The sequence below is a fragment of the Oncorhynchus keta genome, chromosome 28 (assembly GCF_023373465.1).
Source record: "Oncorhynchus keta strain PuntledgeMale-10-30-2019 chromosome 28, Oket_V2, whole genome shotgun sequence".
In the NCBI taxonomy this organism is placed as follows: Eukaryota; Metazoa; Chordata; class Actinopteri; order Salmoniformes; family Salmonidae; genus Oncorhynchus; species Oncorhynchus keta.
Genome location: NC_068448.1, coordinates 47,912,153 through 47,933,887, shown reverse-complemented (window position 1 = coordinate 47,933,887; position 21,735 = coordinate 47,912,153). Strand labels below are relative to the sequence as shown.

Sequence of the window (21,735 nt, the reverse complement as noted above, 5' to 3'; positions counted from 1 at the left end):
CGTAGTTTGAGTTGGAGACTCCATGTGACTTTAAAAATCGTGAAAGGACCTCCCAGGGGCACTGCATCACAGCGCTAGCTGTGCCACCAGAAACTCTGGGTTCGCGCCCAGGCTCTGTCGCAGCCGGCCGCGACTGGGAGGTCCGTGGGGCGATGCATAATTGGCCTAGCGTCGTCCGGGTTAGGGAGGGTTTGGCTGGTAGGGATATCCTTGGCTAATCGCACACCAGCGACTCCTGTGGCGGCCCGGGCGCAGTGCACGCCAACCAAGGTCGCCAGGTGCACAGTGTTTCCTCCGACACATTGGTGCGGCTGGCTTCCGGGTTGGATGCACGCTGTGTTAAGAAGCAGTGCGGCTTGGTTGGGTTGTGTTTCGGAAGAAGCACGACTTTCGACCTTCGTCTCTCCCGAGCCCGTACGGGGTAAAATTGAAAATAAAATAAAAATACAAAAATCGTGAAAGACTTACTTCCTAAACTGGATTACATTAAGATCTGGGCTATGCCGATGAATCCGGACATTCTGGTATCCAGGGACATTTTGGAAATGTTGAATATTAATAGTGAGTGTTATATTGTGTTTAGAGCTGACAAACAGGGTAGAAGTGTGGTGGAGTGGCCATTCTACTTTCCCTTTCTGTCTTTACCGAAATCCATTTCCCATGCCCAAAATGTTTAGCTACTATGTTTAAAATGTATCCATAACTGTAAAAGGTGTCTACTGTGTTCTCTCAGCTAACCATTGTGCAATCGGGAAGTTAACTAGTTTGTTGTCTTCTTTTATTGAATCAGAAGTTATTATCCTGGGTGACCTCAATTATGATTGGGAAATGCAGGCTTCAGACAATTTAAGACATATATATAATGATCTAAACCTAACCCAGCTGGTGACTAAGCCTATACACTAAAGTCAACTCTTCAAAGTCAACTCCAATTGATCTTATTTTAACGAATACACCAGAGAAATATGTTTCTACCGGTGCCTTCACCCAAGACATTAGTGACAATTGGCCAGTTGTTTGTGCTAGAGATGTGAGAGTACAGAAATCTAAGCCTTGTGTCATCACAAATAGGAACTTTTAAAAACTTCAGTGAACAGCCTTTTTTTTACGTGATCTTTATGTTAGTGACCTGGATTGTATTTCAGCTATCCCTTAACCTGATTGAGCTTTGAGCCTTTTTGCAGATGTCTTCAATACTATTGTGGATAACAACAAATCAAAATATATTACGCATGTTGGTTTGTTGGTTACTACATGATTCCATATGCGTCATTTCATAGTTTATATGTCTTCACTATTATTCTACAATGTAGAAAATAGTCCAAAATAAAACCTTGAATGAGTAGGTTTTGACTGGTACTGTATGGGGGAACAGCTCATAATAATGCCTGGAATGGGGTAAATAAATTGGTATCAAAAACATGGTTTTCAATATTATGAGCCATTCTCCGTTCAGCAGCCTCCACTTATATATGTGTATATGTGTTGTATAATGTGAATATTTATGTTGTATTATACAGGGCGCATTTCAAAAAGAGTCTTGAGCCTCAATATATCTTTCCTGTTAAAATTAAGGTAAAAAAAGAAAAGAAATTGGTAGTAAGAGGAAGGATAGATATCGCCCTCTAGTGGCTGTTCCCCATCTCATCAGTGTTTCCATTGACATTACTGGAATAATATTACAGTGTAGCCATATTGTCAGGACCACTTACTCTGCCATAGTAAAAATCTCTTTACAATCAATAACACGCTCACACCATAAACCATAAAGAGTTCCGTGGTGATAGAGAAGCTTGTGGAGTTTTTTAAAAACAAGTTAAAGCATCAGAAGGGAAACAGAAACGTGTCAAATAGAACTGTACTGTGTAGATCAAATGGATGTGGTTCCAGTTGGGAATACTAAATAGGCTTGCATCCCAAATGGCACCCTTTTCCCTATATATTGCACTACTTGTGACGAGCGCCCCATGGGCCCGGGTTAAAAGTAGTGCCTAGTGGTTAGAGCGTTGGGCCAGTAACCGAAAGGTTGCTAGATTGAATCCCCAAGCAGACACTATAAAAAATCTGTAATTCTGCCCCTGAACAAGGCAGGGGCAGAACCCACTGTTCCTAGGCCGTTATTGTAAATAGGAGTTTGTTCTTAACTGACTTACCTAGTTAAATTTAAAAAACGGGGTTGCGTCCCCGTTTTGGACCTGTCTGTTTGCAGCTCCGCCCACGCTCGTCAGAAGGAACACTGAGTCTACTGAGTCCACCATACTGAAAATAATCATGGATTGTATATTCTGGGAGTGTGAAAATGTTTGCTTACTGGTTTTATGTCCAGACATCCCAAGCTGAGAATAAATCATCTATTTTGTTTTAGGGGCCACTCCTATAAGGTAGAGGAGTTTATTGTTTTCATGTTGTTTTAACTTTGATTTAACATGTCTGACTGTTCCTCCAGGTGCTGGTAACCCAAAGTGCAAGGTGGCTATCGTGATGTGCAAGAGCAAGTCGAATAGCACTCGAAACAGGTACGTTACACTACACATCCATGTCACAAACAGTGTCCGGAGTCCATTGAAGTGTCGGGTACACAGCCCTTAGGGATCATTCCAGATATCGCGGGGCGCATTTATGTCAACAGGTGTATTGTTTGCATTCAGTAACAATGCTGGTGAAATTTATGTGGTTAAGTTTTGGATTGCTTTTATTCCATACAGTATTTCTGTCTTGTTTCACTCTTCTCAGACAGCCTCCTGGTGGGATATTAGTGCAAAGAAGAATTTGATAGAAAAAAATAATTTGTTTAGTTTTGTATTCTGGGTCCAAACCCCTGGCTCCTGTGTAGTCGGGAGGAAATCAATCGTCTGCTTGTGGTAAAAGTTGTGTTTAAGTCCTGTTGTGAGAAGGCTTTATACAGAACTGTGTGTGTGTGTGTTCCAATTAACACCTCCAAATGATTTATCTACCTTGGCAGCCATCTCTAAAAACCACCCACTATGTGCTATTCAAACAGCCATTTATGACTTTCCAAATTAAATACACACTGCTCTCCTCCTGCCAACCAGCCTCTGCTGGAATCCGCTCTCCATTTCTATCCAGTCCCAGATGTAGTCTTGAATGAAAAAGGTGTTTCTGGCACCTGTGGAACAATAACATATAGTTGACCTTGGCCAAGGACACGGTTCTGTGGCCCAGAGACCTCGGTGTGGCCTTGAGGTCTCTATCATTTCAGCAGGGCCGTTGACGTGAGGTTCTCTTTTCGGGCCGTTGAGGATGATGACATTCACAATGCTGTGGAGAATGCTTCCTGTGTTTCTATTGCAGTGGTGCACAGATGACCCCAAAGCTCGGATGTGGCGGGGATTGAGACATGAAAGCGAGAAAAGTAGAGGGAAAGAGAGAGAAGGACAGCAAGCTAGAGGGAGATAAATTCTAACCTACCCCCAGTTCCCATTTATTCCGGTCTCTCCTTAAGTCTACGTTCATGTACCGAATGGCACCCTATTACCTATATAGTGCACTACTTTTGACCGGAGCCCTATGGATCCTGGTCAGATGTAGTGCACTAGCCTATTTAGGGAATAGGGTGTCATTTGAGACTCAGCCTGTGTTGTCCCCTACCAGGATTCAGACCTCTAATTAGCGTCGGTAATCAGAACTGTGTGTTCTCTTCCACGTCATCTGTTTCTCCTTAAACGCCTTCTCCTTATCTCTCTCTCTGGAAAAGTAGAGACAAGTTCCTCTCTCTCTTTTTCTGTCTGTTTACCTCACCACCTCTCCCTTGGTTTCTCTTTTTCTCCCTTTCTCTCTCTCTCTCTCTCTCTCTCTCACACGCCACCCAGTTAATAGAAAAGGCTCATCCCCTCGACCTCAGTGAGGTGTGTTGACCAATAAACGGTGCACCGTCAAATCTAGCGCCACCGCCTAGTAACTTCGGTGATGCACTCATCTTCCAATACATTTAAAAAAAAAACATTTATCATAGATGTTCTTGATAGATCGTCTGTAATTTTCACTTCAGTGCTTACGTTAAGCCAGATGGGTGAAGTTTATAACGTTACCGTCAGTTAACTGTGAGTATCAACCCCCATCCTTGTTTTAAGCTTTGTTAATGGACGGGAAGTCTCTCAGATCTCCGTTGCTACAGCAGCACAGCAGACTCATCCACACCGAGCTCCCGTTGGAAACCGCAGGGCTGATGAGAAAGAGAGAGAGAGCCAGAAAGGGAAGGAAACCCCCATCCTGCTCAGTTAGTCCTGGGACAGAGTGTAGACGGTTTGTTTGGCTGACTCACTTCATCCACTACCCATCTGTAGTGCCCACCTGAGTGATGCCATGGTGGCCATTTTGTGCCCGAAAGCTCATCCGTGAATCAGCTCGAACTTCACCTCATTTATATTTGAGACGTTTCGCCTCTCTCTTCTTCATGGAAGTTTCTGGCTTATTAAGATTCAGAGCTTGCCTGCTACCTCTGCTGCTGCCCTCTCTATTCTCCTCTCTGCTCCTCTGTCAGCAACGACCTTGGCATCAGAGAAAAGAGAATAGGAATTAAATAGAAAGCATAGTTAGCCGGATCATAAGTTCTCTCTCTCTCTCTCTCACTCTCACACTCACACTCACCACACTCTCTCTCTCACTCTCTCTCTCTCACTCTCTCTCTCTCTCTCTCTCACACTCTCTCACACTCTCTCACACTCTCACTCTCTCTTTCCTCCAACTGTAGCTGACTGAGAAACTTGTGTCAGTTTTAGAGGCTTGGTCATGGTCTTTATGTCTCTGTGTTACTGACAAGGGTTATCTATCTGTGGTATGAATGTGGTCAGCTCAGATCTATGCAGCTCTGGTTGTGAGGTGGTTTTTGTGTTCCAGACACGGTCAGCACAGTATGATCCTGGTTCCACTGGACACCCCTGGTGTGAACGTGATCAGACCGTTGACCGTATTTGGACAGGACGGTAGGATATTTTCCCCTCATAGACTATATACAAAAGTATGTGGACACCCCTTCAACTTAGTGGATTTGGCTATTTCAGTCGCACCTGTTTCTGACGGGTGTATAAAATCGAGCACAGAGACATGCAATCTCCATAGACAAACATTAGCAGTAGAATGGCATTGCTGAATAGCTCCATGACTTCCAACATGGCATCGTCATAGGATGCCACCTTTCCAATAAGTCAGTTTGTCAAATTTCTACCCTGCTAGAGCTGCCCGGTCAACTGTAAGTGCTGTTATTGTGAAGTGGAAACGGAGCAACAACGGCTCAGCCGCGAAGTGGTAGGCGCCACAAGCTCACAGAACGGGACTGCCGAAGGCTGAAGCGCATACCGCAAAAAAAATTGCCTGTCCTCTGTTGCAACACTCACTATCGAGTTCCAAACTGCCTCTGGAAGCAACGTCAGCACAAGAACTGTTTGTCGGGAGCTTCATGAAATGGGTTTCCATGGCCGAGCAGCTACACACAAGCCTAAGATCCTAATGCCCAATGCCAAGCGTCAGCTGGAGGAGTGTAAAGCTCGCCGCCATTGGACTCTGGAGCAGTGGAAACACGTTCTCTGGAGTGATGAATCACGCTTCACCATCTATCAGTCCGACGGACAAATCTGGGTTTGGCGGACGCCAGGATAAAGCTACCTGTCCAAATGCATGGTGCCAATTGTAAAGTTTGGTTGAGGAGGAATAATGGTCTGGGGCTGGTTTTCATGGTTCGGGCTAGGCCCCTTAGTTCCAGTGAAGGGAAATCTTAAAACTACAGCATACAATGACATTCTAGATGATTTTGAGCTTCCTACTTTGTGGCAACAGTTTGGGGATTTTAGATGAACTGTCTTCAAAGTAATGACTCGGGACGTCGGGTTTGATATGAAAGCTTCTTTTAGTAATAATACTTGTTCACGTTACATTTAACAACTTTAGATTCTACAGAGCAATGCAGGTAAGATGCTAGCGGAAAGGTCAGCTTAATCACCTTGCATCTCTCTCATTCCTGTCGCAAGGCATTCTGGAACTTGCAGTCAAAAGCGTAATTCAATACTAACCAATACAATTACATATGTAAATAACTGTAAAGAAATATCTTTAGATACAGCTCAATGAATTAACTTAAACATGAACTCTGTAACACATTAAAGTTACAACAGGGGAAGGCCCTTTCCTGTTTCAACATGACAATGCCCCCATGTACAAAACGAGATCTATACAGAAATGTTTTGTCGAGATCTGTTTGGAAGAACTTGACTGGCCTGCACAAAGCCATGTTCCTCAACCCCATCGAACACCTTTGGGATGAATTGGAACACCGACAGCGAGCCAGGCCTTATCGCCCAACATCAGTGCCCAACTTCACTAATTCTCTTGTGGTCCCTGGAGCAATGATCTAGCGGAAAGCCTTCCCAGAAGAGTGGAGGCTGTTATTGCAGCAAAGGGGGGGGACCAACTCCATATTAATGCCCATGATTTTGGAATGAGATGTTTGATAAGCCGGTGTCCACATACTTTTGGTCATTTATTGTATCTGAACAGGCAGATTACTCATTCCCCATACGGTTGAGTGCGTCCCGATTGCCTATGTGCACTTTATGGGGGAGAGGGTGTCATTCGGGACGCAGCCTTGATTTGATTAGATCAGGCTTTCTATGCACATAAAACATGCTGTTTATGTACAGTAACCTCAGTCGTTCATCTCTCTCTGTGATTCCCTATGATCTGTTGTATCAGATGCCATTCACGGTGGACATTTTGAGATCCACTTTGACAACGTGCGTGTGCCTGCTTCCAACATTCTTTTGGGTAAGATACCAAATCCTAACGTTATTGACACAGGGTATACATGCTCTATCACTGGGGTTCTCCAACTGGGGGTTTTATTTTGCCCCCCCCAACCAATTTTTTTGGGAGCAAAGAAAATAAGAAGATTTGCGTTGAGAATTTTTCATTGTTGGACATAACACTGTAAACACACCAGGAAATCAGTCCTAAGTGATTGTAGTCTGTTCCCAAGTACAGTATTTGCACACATAATATGATGTGATTGCATGCAAATGTAAGCCAGGTTTGAAATTGTCATTGTTTTGTCAAATATTACATCTGTTTGGGTTTCTTGCTGTCAATTTGCAGTCTACAGATTGACAATCCGCTCAAGAAAATAATCAGCCCCGCAGCTGATTCTAGTATGATCCACTGTATACACACTGTGCATGACCCTTAAAGGGGAAGTTCGGTATTTTACAACTTAATGTTAGATGGTTCCTCACCCTGAAAATGGTCTGTAGGCCAGGAGAAACTGTAATGCATGGTTCCGTTTTCTGCCAAACCATGCCACTACAACTTCACTTAAACCAGCTTTAGCCAACGACTGCTAATCTATGGAACTAATGGGGAGATGCGGAACCTGTAAAAGACAGGCGACAGTAAATGTCATTTTTGTGTCTGTCTGTAATACTGTCTGTGTGTCTGTCCCCGTGCAGGTGAGGGCCGGGGCTTCGAGATAGCCCAGGGTCGTCTTGGTCCTGGCAGACTGCACCACTGTATGAGGGCCGTAGGATCTGCTGAATGGGCACTGGAGCTGCTGTGCCAACGTGCTGCGCATAGACAAACCTTCGGCAAGAAACTCTACCAGCATGTGAGTGTGTTGGTGGGGGTGGGTGTATGTGTAAGTTATCCCACAGTCACTTGGCAGACATTAACATACCATTTATGTTACGTAGTCTGTCCACGAGGGCATCGTGGAGCGACATTCCTAATGGTTATGGGCTTTCGTCGCTGCACAAAGTCAGAGTAATAGTACCAAGTTCAACTCTGGCTCCGCATCGGTCTAGCCATGTGTCTAAGATCTATTGTTCAACAGAAGTGCTGCTCCCTGACTTCTCTGTGCCAGCAGCTTATTCTGAGATACCAGATTGATCTCGCCTGTCCCGGAATATTCTCTTCTTAATAAATCAGTGTCTCTATGGGCCCTGCTTACAAGTAGTGCACTACATAGGAAATAAGGTGCCATTTGGGACACCCTGCCCAGAGTGGGGCATCAGAACAGGCATCAGGTCATACTCAGCACTATTTCCTGTCTTAATGCGCTCCCATGACAGAGTCTGGGCCAATAGTAGTGACTCGGCAAGCATCCATCATTTTAGTGACAGCCGATGGGATTAATCTCCTCAGAGATGCCACCGCTGAGTCCCAAATGGCACTCTATTCCTTACATAGTGCACTACTCTTGACCAGGGACTAGCATTAGTGCGCTGGTCAAAAGTAGTGCACTACGTAGGGAATAGGGTGCCATTGAGGACGCCGCCACTGTCAGATTTGTCTGCGTTGGAGCTGAGAAACGTAGTGGTGCTCAAGGCTCTGCCGTGTCAAGTTTATCTTAAACATTTTGAAATCTAGCTAGTGCTAAACTGACAAAGGGGTAGTGATGGGAATTTCTTAGTGCTCGATACCCTGGCATAGGGAGTTGATCTGACAGTGCCAAATGAAAACTTTACAGTGTGAGGATTAGATATAGTGAGTGTATAAAATTAGGATTTATGCCATGCTAAGGCTTTTAGCGCTGTTGTTGCCAAGTGAAATATGCACATTTTTATTGCATTTGGAATCACTGGATGTGTGCGTTGCTTAGCCAGTGCAGATGCCCACAGCACAGCAACTGGACAGAAACCCTAATAACTCATTATTGGAACATGTATTTTATCTTATCAAGTTTTTATTCAATTGAGGTAATCACATTGCTCGATAAACCGCTTAGTTGCTGAGACCTAGAGGTCCAATTGAGTTACTGTCAAAACGTTTCATGAGCTGTACATTGTGATTGAGTGAGTCTGTCTGTCTGTCTGTCTGTATCTGGTCTATTTGCTCTCTCTCTTTCTCTGTTTCTCTGTCTGTCTGTATCTGGTCTATTTGCTCTCTCTCTCTCTCTCTCTCTCTGTTTCTCTGTCTGTCTGTATCTGGTCTATTTGCTCTCTCTCTCCCTCTCTCTCTCTCTGTTTCTCTGTCTGTCTGTCTGTATCTGGTCTATTTGCTCTGTCTGTCTGTCTGTCTGTCTGTCTGTCTGTCTGTCTGTCTGTCTGTCTGTCTGTCTGTCTGTCTGTCTGTCTGTCTGTCGTCTGTCGTCTGTCGTCTGTCGTCTGTCTGTTTGTCGTCTGTCTGTTTGTCTGTTTGGTCTATTTGTCTGTCTGTCTGTCTGTTTGTCTGTCTGTCTGTCTGTCTGTCTTATCTGTCTGTTTGTCTGTCTGTCTGTCTGGTCTATTTGTCTGTCTGTCTGTATCTGGTCTATTTGTCTGTCTGTCTGTATCTGGTCTATTTGTCTGTCTGTCTGTATCTGGTCTATTTGTCTGTCTGTCTCTCTGTCTGTCTGTATCTGGTCTATTTGCTCTCTCTCTCTCTCTCTGTCTGTCTGTATCTGGTCTATTTGCTCTCTCTCTCTCTCTCTGTTTCTCTGTTTCTCTGTCTGTCTGTATCTGGTCTATTTGCTCTCTCTCTCTCTGTTTCTCTGTCTGTACTGTATCTGGTCTATTTGCTCTCTCTCTCTGTGTTTCTCTGTCTGTACTGTATCTGGTCTATTTGCTCTCTCTCTCTCTGTGTTTCTCTGTCTGTACTGTATCTGGTCTATTTGCTCTCTCTCTCTCTGTGTTTCTCTGTCTGTACTGTATCTGGCATATTTGCTCTCTCTCTCTCTGTGTTTCTCTGTCTGTACTGTATCTGGCATATTTGCTCTCTCTCTGTGTTTCTCTGTCTGTACTGTTTCTCTGTCTGTATCTCTGTGTGTGTCTGTGTCCAGGAGGTTGTGGCCCACTGGATAGCAGAGTGTCGCCTGGCAATAGACCAGACTCGCCTACTGACCCTGCATGCTGCTCACGCTCTGGACACACTGGGCAGCAGGAGCGCCCGGAAACAGGTAACACGCACACCTCATTAGCAGAACAAACCGCCTAATTGTCTCCCTAACTGTTATGTGACCGTTCTGAATGTAATATGGCTAAAAAGACTGTGCCTGCTTGAAACAGACCGCCTGGTTATGTAAACGTGTGTCTGAAAACGTCAGAATGTCAATGGGTTGTAAATATGAATTACAGCCGTCTGCTTCCTGCTTAGAAAGGTCGGCCTGATATGTCTCTCATGTCACATCTGTATTATCAGTCACTGTGCATACACAGAGGCTTTCAGATCTGTCATACAAAGACACACACACACAGGGTTATATTCCGAGCTGGCCTGTCCCTATCCGAACTCGAAAACCAACCAAGGGACACACAGAGGTGAAGAGTCACCCGAAGTATCTCACATATTAGGACTCTATAATATGATTGACATCAGCCTGATGTGAGAGCTGAACTGAGGTGCACTGACAGGAGACGTGAGTATAAGGTGAATGGAGGATAGTGGAGATGGAGGGATGAGAGACCCGAGGGTAGATTAGTACATATTTGCATCCCAAATGGCCCCCTACTGTATTCCCTATATAGTGCATTGCTTTTGACCAGAGCCTTGTGGGCCCCCCCCCCGATGAAAAGAAGTGCACTATATAGGGAATAGGGTTCCATTAGGGATGCACTCCATGAGGTGAGTGAAGGAGCGAGGGTATGGAAGGGCCCGTGCCAGCGCCCCCACGTTTAATCTGATAAGGGGGACGCGGGAGACGACAGAGGGGAAGACGCGGCCAACTCATTGTGACGGCATGACCCGTGTCTGAGGTCAGAACAGAACAGAGATGGACTAAGGAGTGACTACAGGAATACAGAGCCGTCACTCACATCTCCTATCATATCACGTCCCCTCACAGACACGATACTGTAGGGTAGGACAAATGGTAGCTCTGATCCAGGGCGATACGCACGGATTGCTGACACTGACAAGGCTCAGCATCAGCAACCCGCACGTAACAGCCTGGGTCAGAGCTAAGCAGATAATGTAGTACTTATTCTACTCATGTAACCAAGGGAATGGAATGCTACGAGATACAGTGGCCTTTTCTGTTGATGATGTTTCAGTACCATGTACAGTGAGTCATCAGTAGTTGAAATAGCTTGGAACAGCTGTGCAAATGTAACAGGAGAACCTGAGGCCTATTCAATTAGTGGCTATAGAGCACTATGTTAACAACCTTTTGCCATTATCCTAGAGTTCCACGTGTGTGTGTGTGTGTGTGTGTGTGTGTGTGTGTGTGTGTGTGTGTGTGTGTGTGTGTGTGTGTGTGTGTGTGTGTGTGTGTGTGTGTGTGTGTGTGTGTGTGTGTGTGTGTGTCAATCCCGCCACACCCCTGCCTGTGTTCCATCAGTTTCACGGCGTGGAGATTTACCCACAATGCCGAATCCTGCAGGGCTTTGAGTAGCACTCAGCTTACGCTCGGCTCCACACCGCCCGATGTCCTGCTTGCAGCTGTCACAGCAGCACACACACACCCCACCACCATCAGTGTAAGGAGTTATGACAAGGAGTGGTGTCCTGGAGTACCTCGTTTCTTGAATAACACGCTGTGATTCTCCCGAACGCTCACATGAATACAGGGGATTCTCATCTAAAGGCCAGGTGCTGTTTCTGAGAAATATGAGATATCTCTTCCAGGCACAAAGATGTCCCAGGGGTTGGATGATCAAAGCCCTCGGCAACGCTGAACACTCCACCAGCCAGGTTCTTTCTGGGACGCGTGGCTCGCCCAGCCTGCACCCAGAATGGCGCCCCTATTCCCTACGTAGTATTACAGTTCGCAAACCTCAAGTGTTACTGGTCCCCCTGTTCATTTCTTAATAATGGTCTCTTGTAGATTGCCATGATCAAGGTGGTTGCTGGCAGGATGGTGTGTAAGGTTGTGGACACTGCCATCCAGGTGTATGGGGGTGCGGGTGTATCTGGAGACTTCCCCCTCGCTCAGATGTAAGTAGCTTTCATTTAGCAGGTTTAGTCTTTTGTTGTTTTTTTAACTGTTGTGACTGCTTTGTTGCTTTTTTTTGATAGATCAGTATTGATTTTTTTTTTTTTAGCTTCGTTAGAATCATTCAAAGGAAACTTGATCAATGTTCATTTAGTGATACAGCTGGTGGCATTTCCTTATGCCCCTTGTTTGTTTTGATCCAGACACTGCCAGGCGGTGCTGCAGTGCTGCACATTACCTGGCTTCCTCAGAAAATGTCTACGGTTGTAGCTAGGACTGTGGCGTCATGACATTTTGTCAGCCTGTTATTGTCATGCAAAAGACTGCTGGTCTCACGGTCATTGGCCGTTAATGTAACATAAAGAGGTTTAGCATCTCCAGGCCTCCATCCATACAAGCCACATACCAGCCACTGATTACGTGCCATTGGAACATTTTCATTAATAAAAGTCTAAGAAATCAATTTAATATACACCATCACAATATAACCATTATTTATTTATGGCAGGTCTAAAGAAACATTATGATATGAAGAAAACGTATTTCAGAAGAACACGTTTTGAGTTGGTCTACTGTATGTTATCTGGCTATGTACCAGGCCATAGGCTGTAGGCTTGCTCATTTTAGTAGGCAAGATATGCCTTTATTTTATATAAAATTATTTTATATTAAGAAGAATATAATTGAACTTAGCTGAATATAATAGACATGATATTTTCCAATTCTGGAGCGAGTGCGCATATGAAGTGGCAATGTTGAGCGTAAAAGTGGTCATTTGAAACAGGTCCTATATGCTAGATTTAGAATTATTTGGCAACTTTAATTGTGAATGATTACAAACCTTAGAATGTCTTAGAAATCAAAAAATATATGGGCTTCATGATGCGACTTCAGGCTATTGATGATTTGAGAAATTCGCTTTAAAAAAAGCATGCGCTCAGTTCCTTCCCTCAGCCTGCACACGCAGTTCTCTCAAAAGGTGATCATGTTTTCACCTATCAGGCTATTCTCAAGATAATCCTGTCTTCACTAATATGGGAAATTTGTTTCGATTAAGAATGGCTTATTATCAAATGGGCAGGAACAGGGGCAAGAGAAAAAAGACGTCCTCCGTATGCACTCCAATATAGAATGGTTGCCGCTTTCCCTCCGGTTAGTTTTTCACTGATGTGGGTGGGGTAGGCTACTTCGGTTTTATAGCGGAGAATGTATTTAATATGAACAGCTGAGAAATACATGTAGTAGTAGCTGTGATCCTCCACTTTCTTGTGGCAACCATCAAAAATCTGCTTTCACACGGGATTGCATATAGAAATGTAGTATAATTGTAGGGTAACTATGTAAGACGCCCTGCACAATCAATGAACCAACAGCATCGCCTAGACTCGTGGATAGAAAGTTGTACCAAAGACATCTTAAATCAGTTTTGTTTCATGGTTTTCTGCTGTGCGTAATATGCTGTAGGCTATGTATTGTATAACTGCACAATCATTTTTTGCATAAACTGTAATATGCGTTTGGGTGTTTTGAATTAAAGCAGCAATTCTCATTGAAATCAAGTCTAAGAAGCAGTAGATCTGTTCTGTGTGCTATTTCTATTTTGCGTCTTTTACTTTCGGTTTTATACACCAGCTGAAAATACGATATTTTTTTTATAAAATATATTTCACAGCAGTTCAGATGGTGCAATGATTCTCTACACCATACTTGCTTGTTTTGTCCAGAAATTAGGCAAACTATTCGAATTTTAACAACCAGGAAATGGCAGAGCATTAAGAAAGCGCTGTCCATTTCTTGGTAGGCTTCGAAACACCCACAATGACCAAGTTTTCGACTCAGTTTCAACCTGGTGTTGAAATTCTTTCTTCAAATGAATCATCACAGGTGAGTTTTAAAAGCAAGGATACTGTTTCGATGAAAAGTAGTTTGATTAGATTTTTGATTGCATTTGCATTGATGTCAGGGTGACATATTACCGGTACATGACTGCCGGTGTGGTGGTAATATGGTCACCGCAACAGCTCTAGTCACAGCAGACAAACACTGAGATGGAAAAATGCTTTCTCATGAGATCGGCAGGCAGGCTGCCACTGAGCATCAGCCATGCAGGCAGTGATGGGTGGCAGCTCAACGCTTACAATGGAAGACACACAGGCAATGGGGAAGAAGAGGGGAAAACGGCTTTGAATACCGATGATCAATTACCATTTGTGTGTCTCAAATGCAAACTACAGTACTAATAGTGTAACGGTTTACGTCATCGGATGAGGAGGAGTAGTCGGAACCAAAGCGCAGCAAGTGTTCATGTTTGTTTATTGAACACTAATATAAAATAACCAGAGAATACATTAAACCGAAACGGTCCCGTACGGTGCAAACACTAAACAGAAAATAACTACCCACGAAACCCATGGGGGGAAAAGCTACCTAAGTATGGTTCCCAATCAGAGACAACGATAGACAGCTGTCCCTGATTGAGAACCACACCCGGCCAAAAACAAAGAAATACAAAAACATAGAATGCCCATCCCAAATCACACCCTGACCAAACCGAAATAGAGACATAAAAAAAGCTCTCTACGGTCAGGGCGTGAAAGTAGAGTCTATTGTCAGAAAGACAAATGACACTTTAATCTGATAATAGGCTAATTACTCCTTTCCATCCTAACACACAGTATTAGCCTAATCTTCCAGTCTGGAGCCGATGTACTGTACATATTGTACAGAAGTTGACATTGTCCCCCTGCTAACATTGTGTGGGATCTTTTTTTTACAAGGTGTATCAATGGCCACACAATGTGGTCAAGTTCTTTCTCTCTCTCTCACCTCAAGGCTACAGGGTCTTAAGCCATACACGTTTCTATTGCATGTTAGGATGCTACAGTATGCTACAGTATGTTCTAAATAATAATTGTTGTTGTTTAGATGGAGTATGACAAGGGTTCATTCATCAGTGCACACTCCAGCAAAATGTACCAAAACGTTTTGAAGCGAAAACAAGCGCTTCTTAACCGGACATGTTCCGGGAGTGCCTCCCTGCTTCAGTCCCTTTTCTTCCGTTTGGTGCCTAATAAATACGACCCATTTTGTCCCTCCACAGGTATGCGTACGCCAGGACTCTGCGCATAGCAGACGGGCCAGACGAGGTGCACATGTCGTCCATCGCCCATCTGGAGCTCAGGGACCAGATGAGAAAAGCCCAGGCCAAGCTGTGAGGTCTTGCAAAGAGGTTAACAGGATGGGTTAACACACAGGCAGCCCTCAGACAGACCGCAGGGTAGCGGAAGGGTTAAGAGGTTTTAACACAGATTAAGAGTGCCGTGAAGGAGCTTCATCTGTCACGGGAGCTACGGCGATTGATTGACAGGCCAATCTCACCTACTAATCACTGTGGATGCCAATCGTAGATCTCCACATACAGAGATTCTGAGATTTGCTTATCTGAAACATAATCGTGATCAACTCTTGTTTTGCCTTAATGTGATTGTGGGGGAATAGCAGTCTACTGTATTATGGTATGAAGATCTGGTAGAGAATGTGTTGTCTGCTGGACTACAGATGGCGCTAACAAAATGGGGTATTGTGTTTATTGATTCAATAGAATTGAGTAATTTATAACTAAAATGACATACACTGCCTTAATATGCTCATAAGATAAGTAAATAAAGATTTGGATGTGGTAAATCGCATCATTTTATGAATTCACTATGATTATCGCAAGGACTCCTTCAGAGGCATGTTTCACAACACAAATGTTTACGTATTTACATTGAGGCTATAATGCCAGGGATTGACTGAAACACCTGCTGAGACTGAAGTCGTCCTAATATGGACACCTTAGACTTGGACCTCACCTTGGATCCTTGCCCTGGAGTCACCAAGCCCTTGTTCTGACAGTATGTTCACACAGTAGATTTGCCGGGCATTCAAGACTTAACTTGTATGCAAAAACACTCAAACCATCTCCATCAGTTGTCATGAGCTTCCTAGTGCTGGAGAAATTTATTTAAAAAAAAGTTTATTCTTTCTTTCTACCAAATTAAGTTGGACTTCTAGAACAGATGGCGTTCAGTCTTACATCTTCAGGATTGTTTTCCCCCGCTAGCAACTGGTCCAATGCCCATAAATGTTACAGAATAGTCGTCCTCTCAGCACAAATGTTTGCCTGCTAGTTTAGACTCTGCCCCTGATCCTCCTTGCCTTGGGCATTCACTTTCTGCAGCCCAAACGGCCCCCCTCTTCCTTTACATACCGCACTACTTTTGACCAGGGCCCATAGTGCTCTGGTCTAAGGTAGTGCACTATGTAGGGATAAAGGTACCATTTGGGGATCTGACATCTAATTGAATCTGTGACAGCCTGTTTTTTGGGAATAGTGAAATGTACTAGTCCATTTGTCAAGGTGAAGCCCAACTCTGTCATAGACTAAACTGAAAATAACAACCCTCTGTAGACTTATCAAATGTATTTATAAAGCCCTTTTTACATCAGCCAATGTCATAAAGCGCTGTACAAACAGCAAGCAATACAGATGTAGAAGCTGGGGCAAGCTGTCATGACGTATCCTCCTACATTTGAATCCGATATATGCACAGAATTACCAAAGAATCACCTTTCTAAAAATACAATTCTGTAAAAAAACAAAAATGTGTAAATCAGCAGATTATATTAGACAATATTAAAGGGGCTCTCAAAGATACTGTATACTTGTCCTCAGCAATGTGTTTCCATTATACGTATATATAATGTAACATTTTAAAACACATGTAAAAACCAATATGTTTCCGAAGATAATATATAAAGTACAATTCATTAAAGCAGTAGCGCTTCAGCAAATCACTTCTTCAGCAAACAAAGTTTTTTCTTCCGTGCGCTCATCTTGCGTCTCTGTCCCTGGGGAAAGAGTCAAGTTATTTATTTGTTCACGTCAAACATTTACTTTCGATAGAGAGTCACAAATAAATGTAACAGATTGGTGAACAGTTTTGAACTATTTTGTAATTAGTTTTTAAACATTTTGGATGAACTCTGTGCATGTTTAACATGTTTACCCTGCTTGCAAACAGAATTTAGCTCTGGGGACAAAAAAAGTTTGATTGACTCAGATGGGTGGGGGGGAAATTGTGTGGGGTGGGGCGAGTCGTCCCATAATGGAATACGCTCCGGCTCGTCCTTTTGGCTTCGCCTTCTTCCTCTCATTCTGCACCTGCCTCCGTACTCTTACCTGGAAGATTGCTTGACTCAGATGGGAGGGGGGGGATTTTGTGGGATGAGTCGACTCGTCCCGCAACGGAATACGCTCCGACTCGTCCTCTTGGCTTCCCCCTCTTCCTCTCATTCTGCACCTGCCTCCGTACTCTGGTTACCTGGAAGAGCAATGACATGACGTAAGACTTCAATGACACAAGGTTGAATGCAGGTCGACCGAGCATTGCTAAAGGTAGCCTCTCAGAGACTTGGGCAACTCTTGCTTAGACGGAGGCTGTCCTAATATGGACACCGTACATGTACCGTGTCATGTCATCAGTATGTTTGAGGATCTCACGAAACAAACAGTTCTGATATTAACATATGGACCCGTATCATATGATGGTCTGATCCTGTGTTGTCATGGTATGTTGTGTACCTGTAGGGAGGCACTGGGGTTGTTGCTGAGGAGAGAGAAGGATCCCACTCTGGATTTATACTTGTTCTTCTTGGTCCCCGACTGGCCTAGGTGTCTCCTGGCCCGCTCTGTCTGGAGGAACAACATTCCCGTGGGATCATTTAGAAACTAGAAGGGGATACTGTATGTTACACAGGAGGCTGGTGAAGGGAGGACAGATCATAATAATGACTGGAATGGATAAATGTAACAGTATCAAGAAACCATGGAAACCGTGTTTGATGCGGTTCCATTTATTCCATCCCAGGCATGAGCCCCTCCTATTTACAATGACACCAGCCATCCCTGGTGTGTTAGCACACCAAGTGCTTCACGAAAGCAACTCAGGATTTAAAAAAAAAACTCCAGTGCACCTTTGCATTCTTGCTTACTCCACTGTTTCTAAGGGATCGCAAAAAATGACAACACAACAGCCCCATTGGATCTTTTGAGACCTCTCCCTCCTGTCTTCATCTATCTCTCCTCCCTCCTTCCCTTTCTCCAGTCTTACCTGAACTTTGATGAGTGTGTTGGGGAAGCCCTTGGCTGAGAAGGACCCAGGAAGAAGGGAGTTCCTCCCCAACTGTCTCTTCTGTCTGTCCAATAGCACATCCGATTGCAAGTCGTCACCTAGCCACATCTTTTAAGACATAAATGAGGCATGCGATTTTAGAGGGCTGAAAAGCATAATATGCATGCGCTGCCCTTACAGGAAGAACAACTCGAATTTCACGTGATAATGGGAAAAGCAACACATGTGACACGTGATAACACGAAACTACACATGTGAAAACATGATCTTGTGAAATAAATGTGACAACATGAGTTTCACGTCAAAATGCAATTCCACATGAGAGTTTGATTTTTACATGTGAACATTTCTGCTCAACTTGTGAAATCGGCTAAATGCAATTTTTGCATGTGTCACTGCAAATTATACATGTTTTTTTTTTATCCGACTGGCGCAGCAGTCTAAGGCACTGCATCTCAGTGCTAGAGGCATGTCCAGTTATCAGTTAATCAAACCATTCTGCCATTGATTTAAGTGGACTTATTTCAGCTATTTAAAAGTTCTGAATAGTTGTCTGCTGTTTGTGCATGATATTATCCTGTTTTAATGTTACTCCTGAATTACTATGATAACTATAATAGTTTTTCTTGAGTGTATTTGAAACAAAGCTGAGGTTTTACTTAAGTAAGTCCAAAGTGCAGTAATACCGGTGAAATCAGTCATTGACACAGATATGGCGGTGTAGCAGGAAGATCGGAATGCCACGAAACTAGAGGTTGTGGTTCATGTATGTCAACGTGTGTTAAATACATTAATTGCAAACCCTACGTTAAAAGAACGTGTGTGTGTATCCTAATTACACTTTTTTTTTTGTTTTCAGGGCATCATCTGAAATATCATGTGAAAAATATTCCCACGTGAAACTTCCATGTGGAAATTTCACAGGTGAAATCGTGGTTTTTCCGTAAGGGTGTGACTTCTGCAATACAGTAGTGTTGTATAACTATGGACAGTTACAGTAGACCAATTGGTTGTAGTGTATTACAGTTGTTGGTAGTCTTTATATAAATGCTTACACCAAGTGCAGAGAGTGCCCCAAGTTGTCCTCGCTGTTGGGCACAAGAAAGCTATTCCATTAAAATCATTCATGCAGTTTGGGAAAAATGAAACGCCTTCCGCAAATGTACTTGTATTAAGTGCAGCCAAAGACATCTGCCTAGAGTCAGAACATCAGACAGATGTCTTATCTATTGAATCCACATGCATTGTGTGTGTGTATGTGTGTGTGTGTGTGTGTGTGTGTGTGTGTGTCATGAATTTGTTGAATTGATATTTAATATTAATAGTCAATATCTTAGGACAACAAGCATTTTAGTTGCATTGATCTTAGTGTCTCATTGGAATCAAATGCCTCCTGGGAGGTTATCATTACAGAGCCATATGTCATGCATACGACCAACCCAGAGTGGGAAGTAATCCAGTACAAAGTGGGATCCCTCTGTGATAGAGAACAGGCTGTGTGGTAGGATGTCTTTGTGGGGGGAGAGGCTCATATACCTGTGGCTGTTTCTGGTTATGGGTCTTTCTTGCAGCAGATGGCTTCAGGCGCACAAGCCCTTCATTCTGTGAGAAGAATGTTTTAGCACATGAAAAAAAAGTATTTTTGTATGTAATATCACCCCAACTCCACTCATATGCAATTACATTTTTCTACGTTGTTATTACATAGGTATAACAGTAACTTAAAATTGAAATAAATAAAAAAAGTTTAACCATTAGGTTAAGACAATTCATAAGCCATATCCTGTCAGGATGAGTGAGGTAAAACAGTGACCACATTGTTGGAGTTAGGAGTAGGTTTCACTCGAAGAAAGTTTTGTATTTCCTCTTTTCACGGTGTACATCCCCTCCATAGACATATCTCTCCCTGAGGCCACTTCTGCTGAGACAGAAACAACTCCTGCTGAGACGTATAAGGCTGTCCTATATGGACATCATACAATGTACCAAGGTCAGTACATGAGCCGTGTACACCCCACAATCCAGTGCAGGGGGAGCTCTTCAGGATCACATGTCCCTCAAAACACGGACTCGCCCTGTTCTTTTTTTTCATTTCGTTATTATGAAAACTTTCCGGGTAGTTTGTTTTATCCTGTGCTAGTTGTTGGCGAGCACCGTCAATTACCCCTGTAAAATATTCTGTTCCGTTATCCACATTCACCGTGACCTTGGTGGAAAAACGCACAGGCAAATATATTCAGCGTTGAATTCAAAAGAGATTTCTTCAGTAATGCTTCCCAAGGCAAAAGAGAGCCCAACCACATCTGAAGTTTATAATTGCACACACAGGAATAGTGTAATTACACTCAAAACACATCAAAACCTGGAAAATAAATCTCGACTCAAAAGGCTTTCATGTTGTGGGTGACAATCCACAGCAATTGAAATACTGCGTCTGCTGGATCTATTGGCCAGATGAGGAGGATTCCGTTGGACAGAGCATGGCGAATGTCCACAAAGAATGTCAACCGCAAAAATGGCAGCTCAAACAGCTCTGTGGCCACACGAAAGGTCTGCCGAGAGTTTGTTCCATCGAGGTTATTCTTGGGTGCATTTGGTAATAGTACGACTGGAGACTAGGTTACTATGAGACTTTGTTTTCAGGTTACTGGAATGTGTAACTCTGTTTAACTCCATGCAAGTGTTCCACTCAAAATATCACATCCTCGACCACTATACATGCACACACTCCATGGAAACAGAAACCTTCCATAGCAGTTACTGGCTTCCTTTGGCTTCTGAGCTAATGTTGTTTACTGCAGTGTCTGGGGAAGTGTCTCGAATAGCTCGTAAAAAGCCATTTCATCGTGTTTCATCATGAAAATAATGAAATACATAGTAAAATCCGTACAATAAAAAAAAACTCACCCCGGATCTCTCCTTCCGGCACCAACACTTTTCAACTCCATCTACCTGATCAAAGGAGCTCACCCCCAAAACAGAACAGCCTGGATTCCCGATCCCTTACCTTTCCCCCGGTGGTCTGCCCGCTGACACAGTTATTTTCCTGTGATGTCCCAGTACAGTCTGCACCATGTGTGAGCTGGGGCAAGCTGCCCTGCAGGCAGAGAAAACTTAGGCACACCCAAAGAGCAACCTCCATGATGGTCCAGGCACTGGGGCCCAGCCCCGTCATCACCCTGCTTTATACCCTCCCCTCCTTACGTAATGACAACCAGATGCAGAGAAACCGGGGCCTTGCCAGCTTCACACAGACAAACAGCGTTGCACAACATCGCAACCCAGCGCTCTCTACGCCAGCCAGCGGTTCTGCGGGTTCTCCAAAAACACATCAGTCATCTGAAGAGAGAGAGAGAGAGAGAGAGAGAAAGTGTGTGTGTGTGGGACACAGGCTGTTTGTTGACAACACTTGAAATATTAGTGGCTCTCTTTTCAGAATATCCTGGAAGAGAGCAGTAGGTTTGAGTTTGTTCCTTGATTCGCTGAAGAGGCGTCGATCTTTTAACTGGGTTCACACTGCTCAACCTCGCCCGAATGAAATAATGTCTTGAAATATTTTCATGGTATATTTTCATGGTAGACTGCCCCTTTAAACCCTTTCTGTTGGCTTGGAGCTTCTGGTTGTGCCGAGGGCATGTTTAGTCCACCCATGTAGTATTTCATTTCCAGAAGTACATCAATCAATGTAAGGGTTCGTCTACAGTAAGT

The 21,735-nt window shown here is 43.7% G+C and overlaps 2 protein-coding genes across 3 annotated transcripts in view; one reads left to right on the top strand and one right to left on the bottom strand.

Moving 5' to 3' along the window:
• LOC118361512 (acyl-CoA dehydrogenase family member 11) overlaps positions 1 to 15,556 on the top strand; it is a 57,362-nt gene extending 41,806 nt beyond the window's left edge. Inside the window, exons 14-20 of one of the 2 annotated variants that reach the window (XM_052483190.1) lie at positions 2,447 to 2,516; positions 4,858 to 4,943; positions 6,706 to 6,777; positions 7,455 to 7,609; positions 9,761 to 9,877; positions 11,744 to 11,853; positions 14,952 to 15,556. In XM_052483190.1, the coding sequence (XP_052339150.1) occupies positions 2,447 to 2,516; positions 4,858 to 4,943; positions 6,706 to 6,777; positions 7,455 to 7,609; positions 9,761 to 9,877; positions 11,744 to 11,853; positions 14,952 to 15,066 (725 nt within the window). In that variant the 3' untranslated portion in view covers positions 15,067 to 15,556. The remainder of the gene's footprint in view (positions 1 to 2,446; positions 2,517 to 4,857; positions 4,944 to 6,705; positions 6,778 to 7,454; positions 7,610 to 9,760; positions 9,878 to 11,743; positions 11,854 to 14,951) is intronic. The other variant, XM_052483191.1, reaches the window with a different exon arrangement.
• A 745-nt stretch (positions 15,557 to 16,301) lies between these two features.
• On the bottom strand, positions 16,302 to 21,217 carry LOC127912820 (uncharacterized). The gene is made up of 6 exons (XM_052483193.1): positions 21,035 to 21,217; positions 19,564 to 19,629; positions 18,007 to 18,135; positions 17,478 to 17,588; positions 17,076 to 17,217; positions 16,302 to 16,744 (listed from the first exon to the last, which is right to left on the bottom strand). Exons 1-6 carry the CDS (start codon positions 21,200 to 21,202, stop codon positions 16,680 to 16,682), a joined length of 681 nt encoding a protein of 226 aa, XP_052339153.1. The 5' UTR covers positions 21,203 to 21,217; the 3' UTR covers positions 16,302 to 16,679.
• Between the last annotated feature and the right edge of the window lie 518 nt (positions 21,218 to 21,735).

Excerpts from the sequence above, each read along its gene's own strand:
- LOC127912820 (XM_052483193.1), bottom strand. The coding sequence starts at position 21,202 with ATGACGGGGCTGGGCCCCAGTGCCTGGACCATCATGGAGGTTGCTCTT. Across the intron at positions 19,630-21,034 it reads GGCAGACCACCGGGGGAAAG|AATGAAGGGCTTGTGCGCCT; the intron begins GTAAGGGATCGG and ends TTCTTCTCACAG. Across the intron at positions 16,745-17,075 it reads TGAGTCAAGCAATCTTCCAG|GGACAGAGACGCAAGATGAG; the intron begins GTAAGAGTACGG and ends CTCTTTCCCCAG.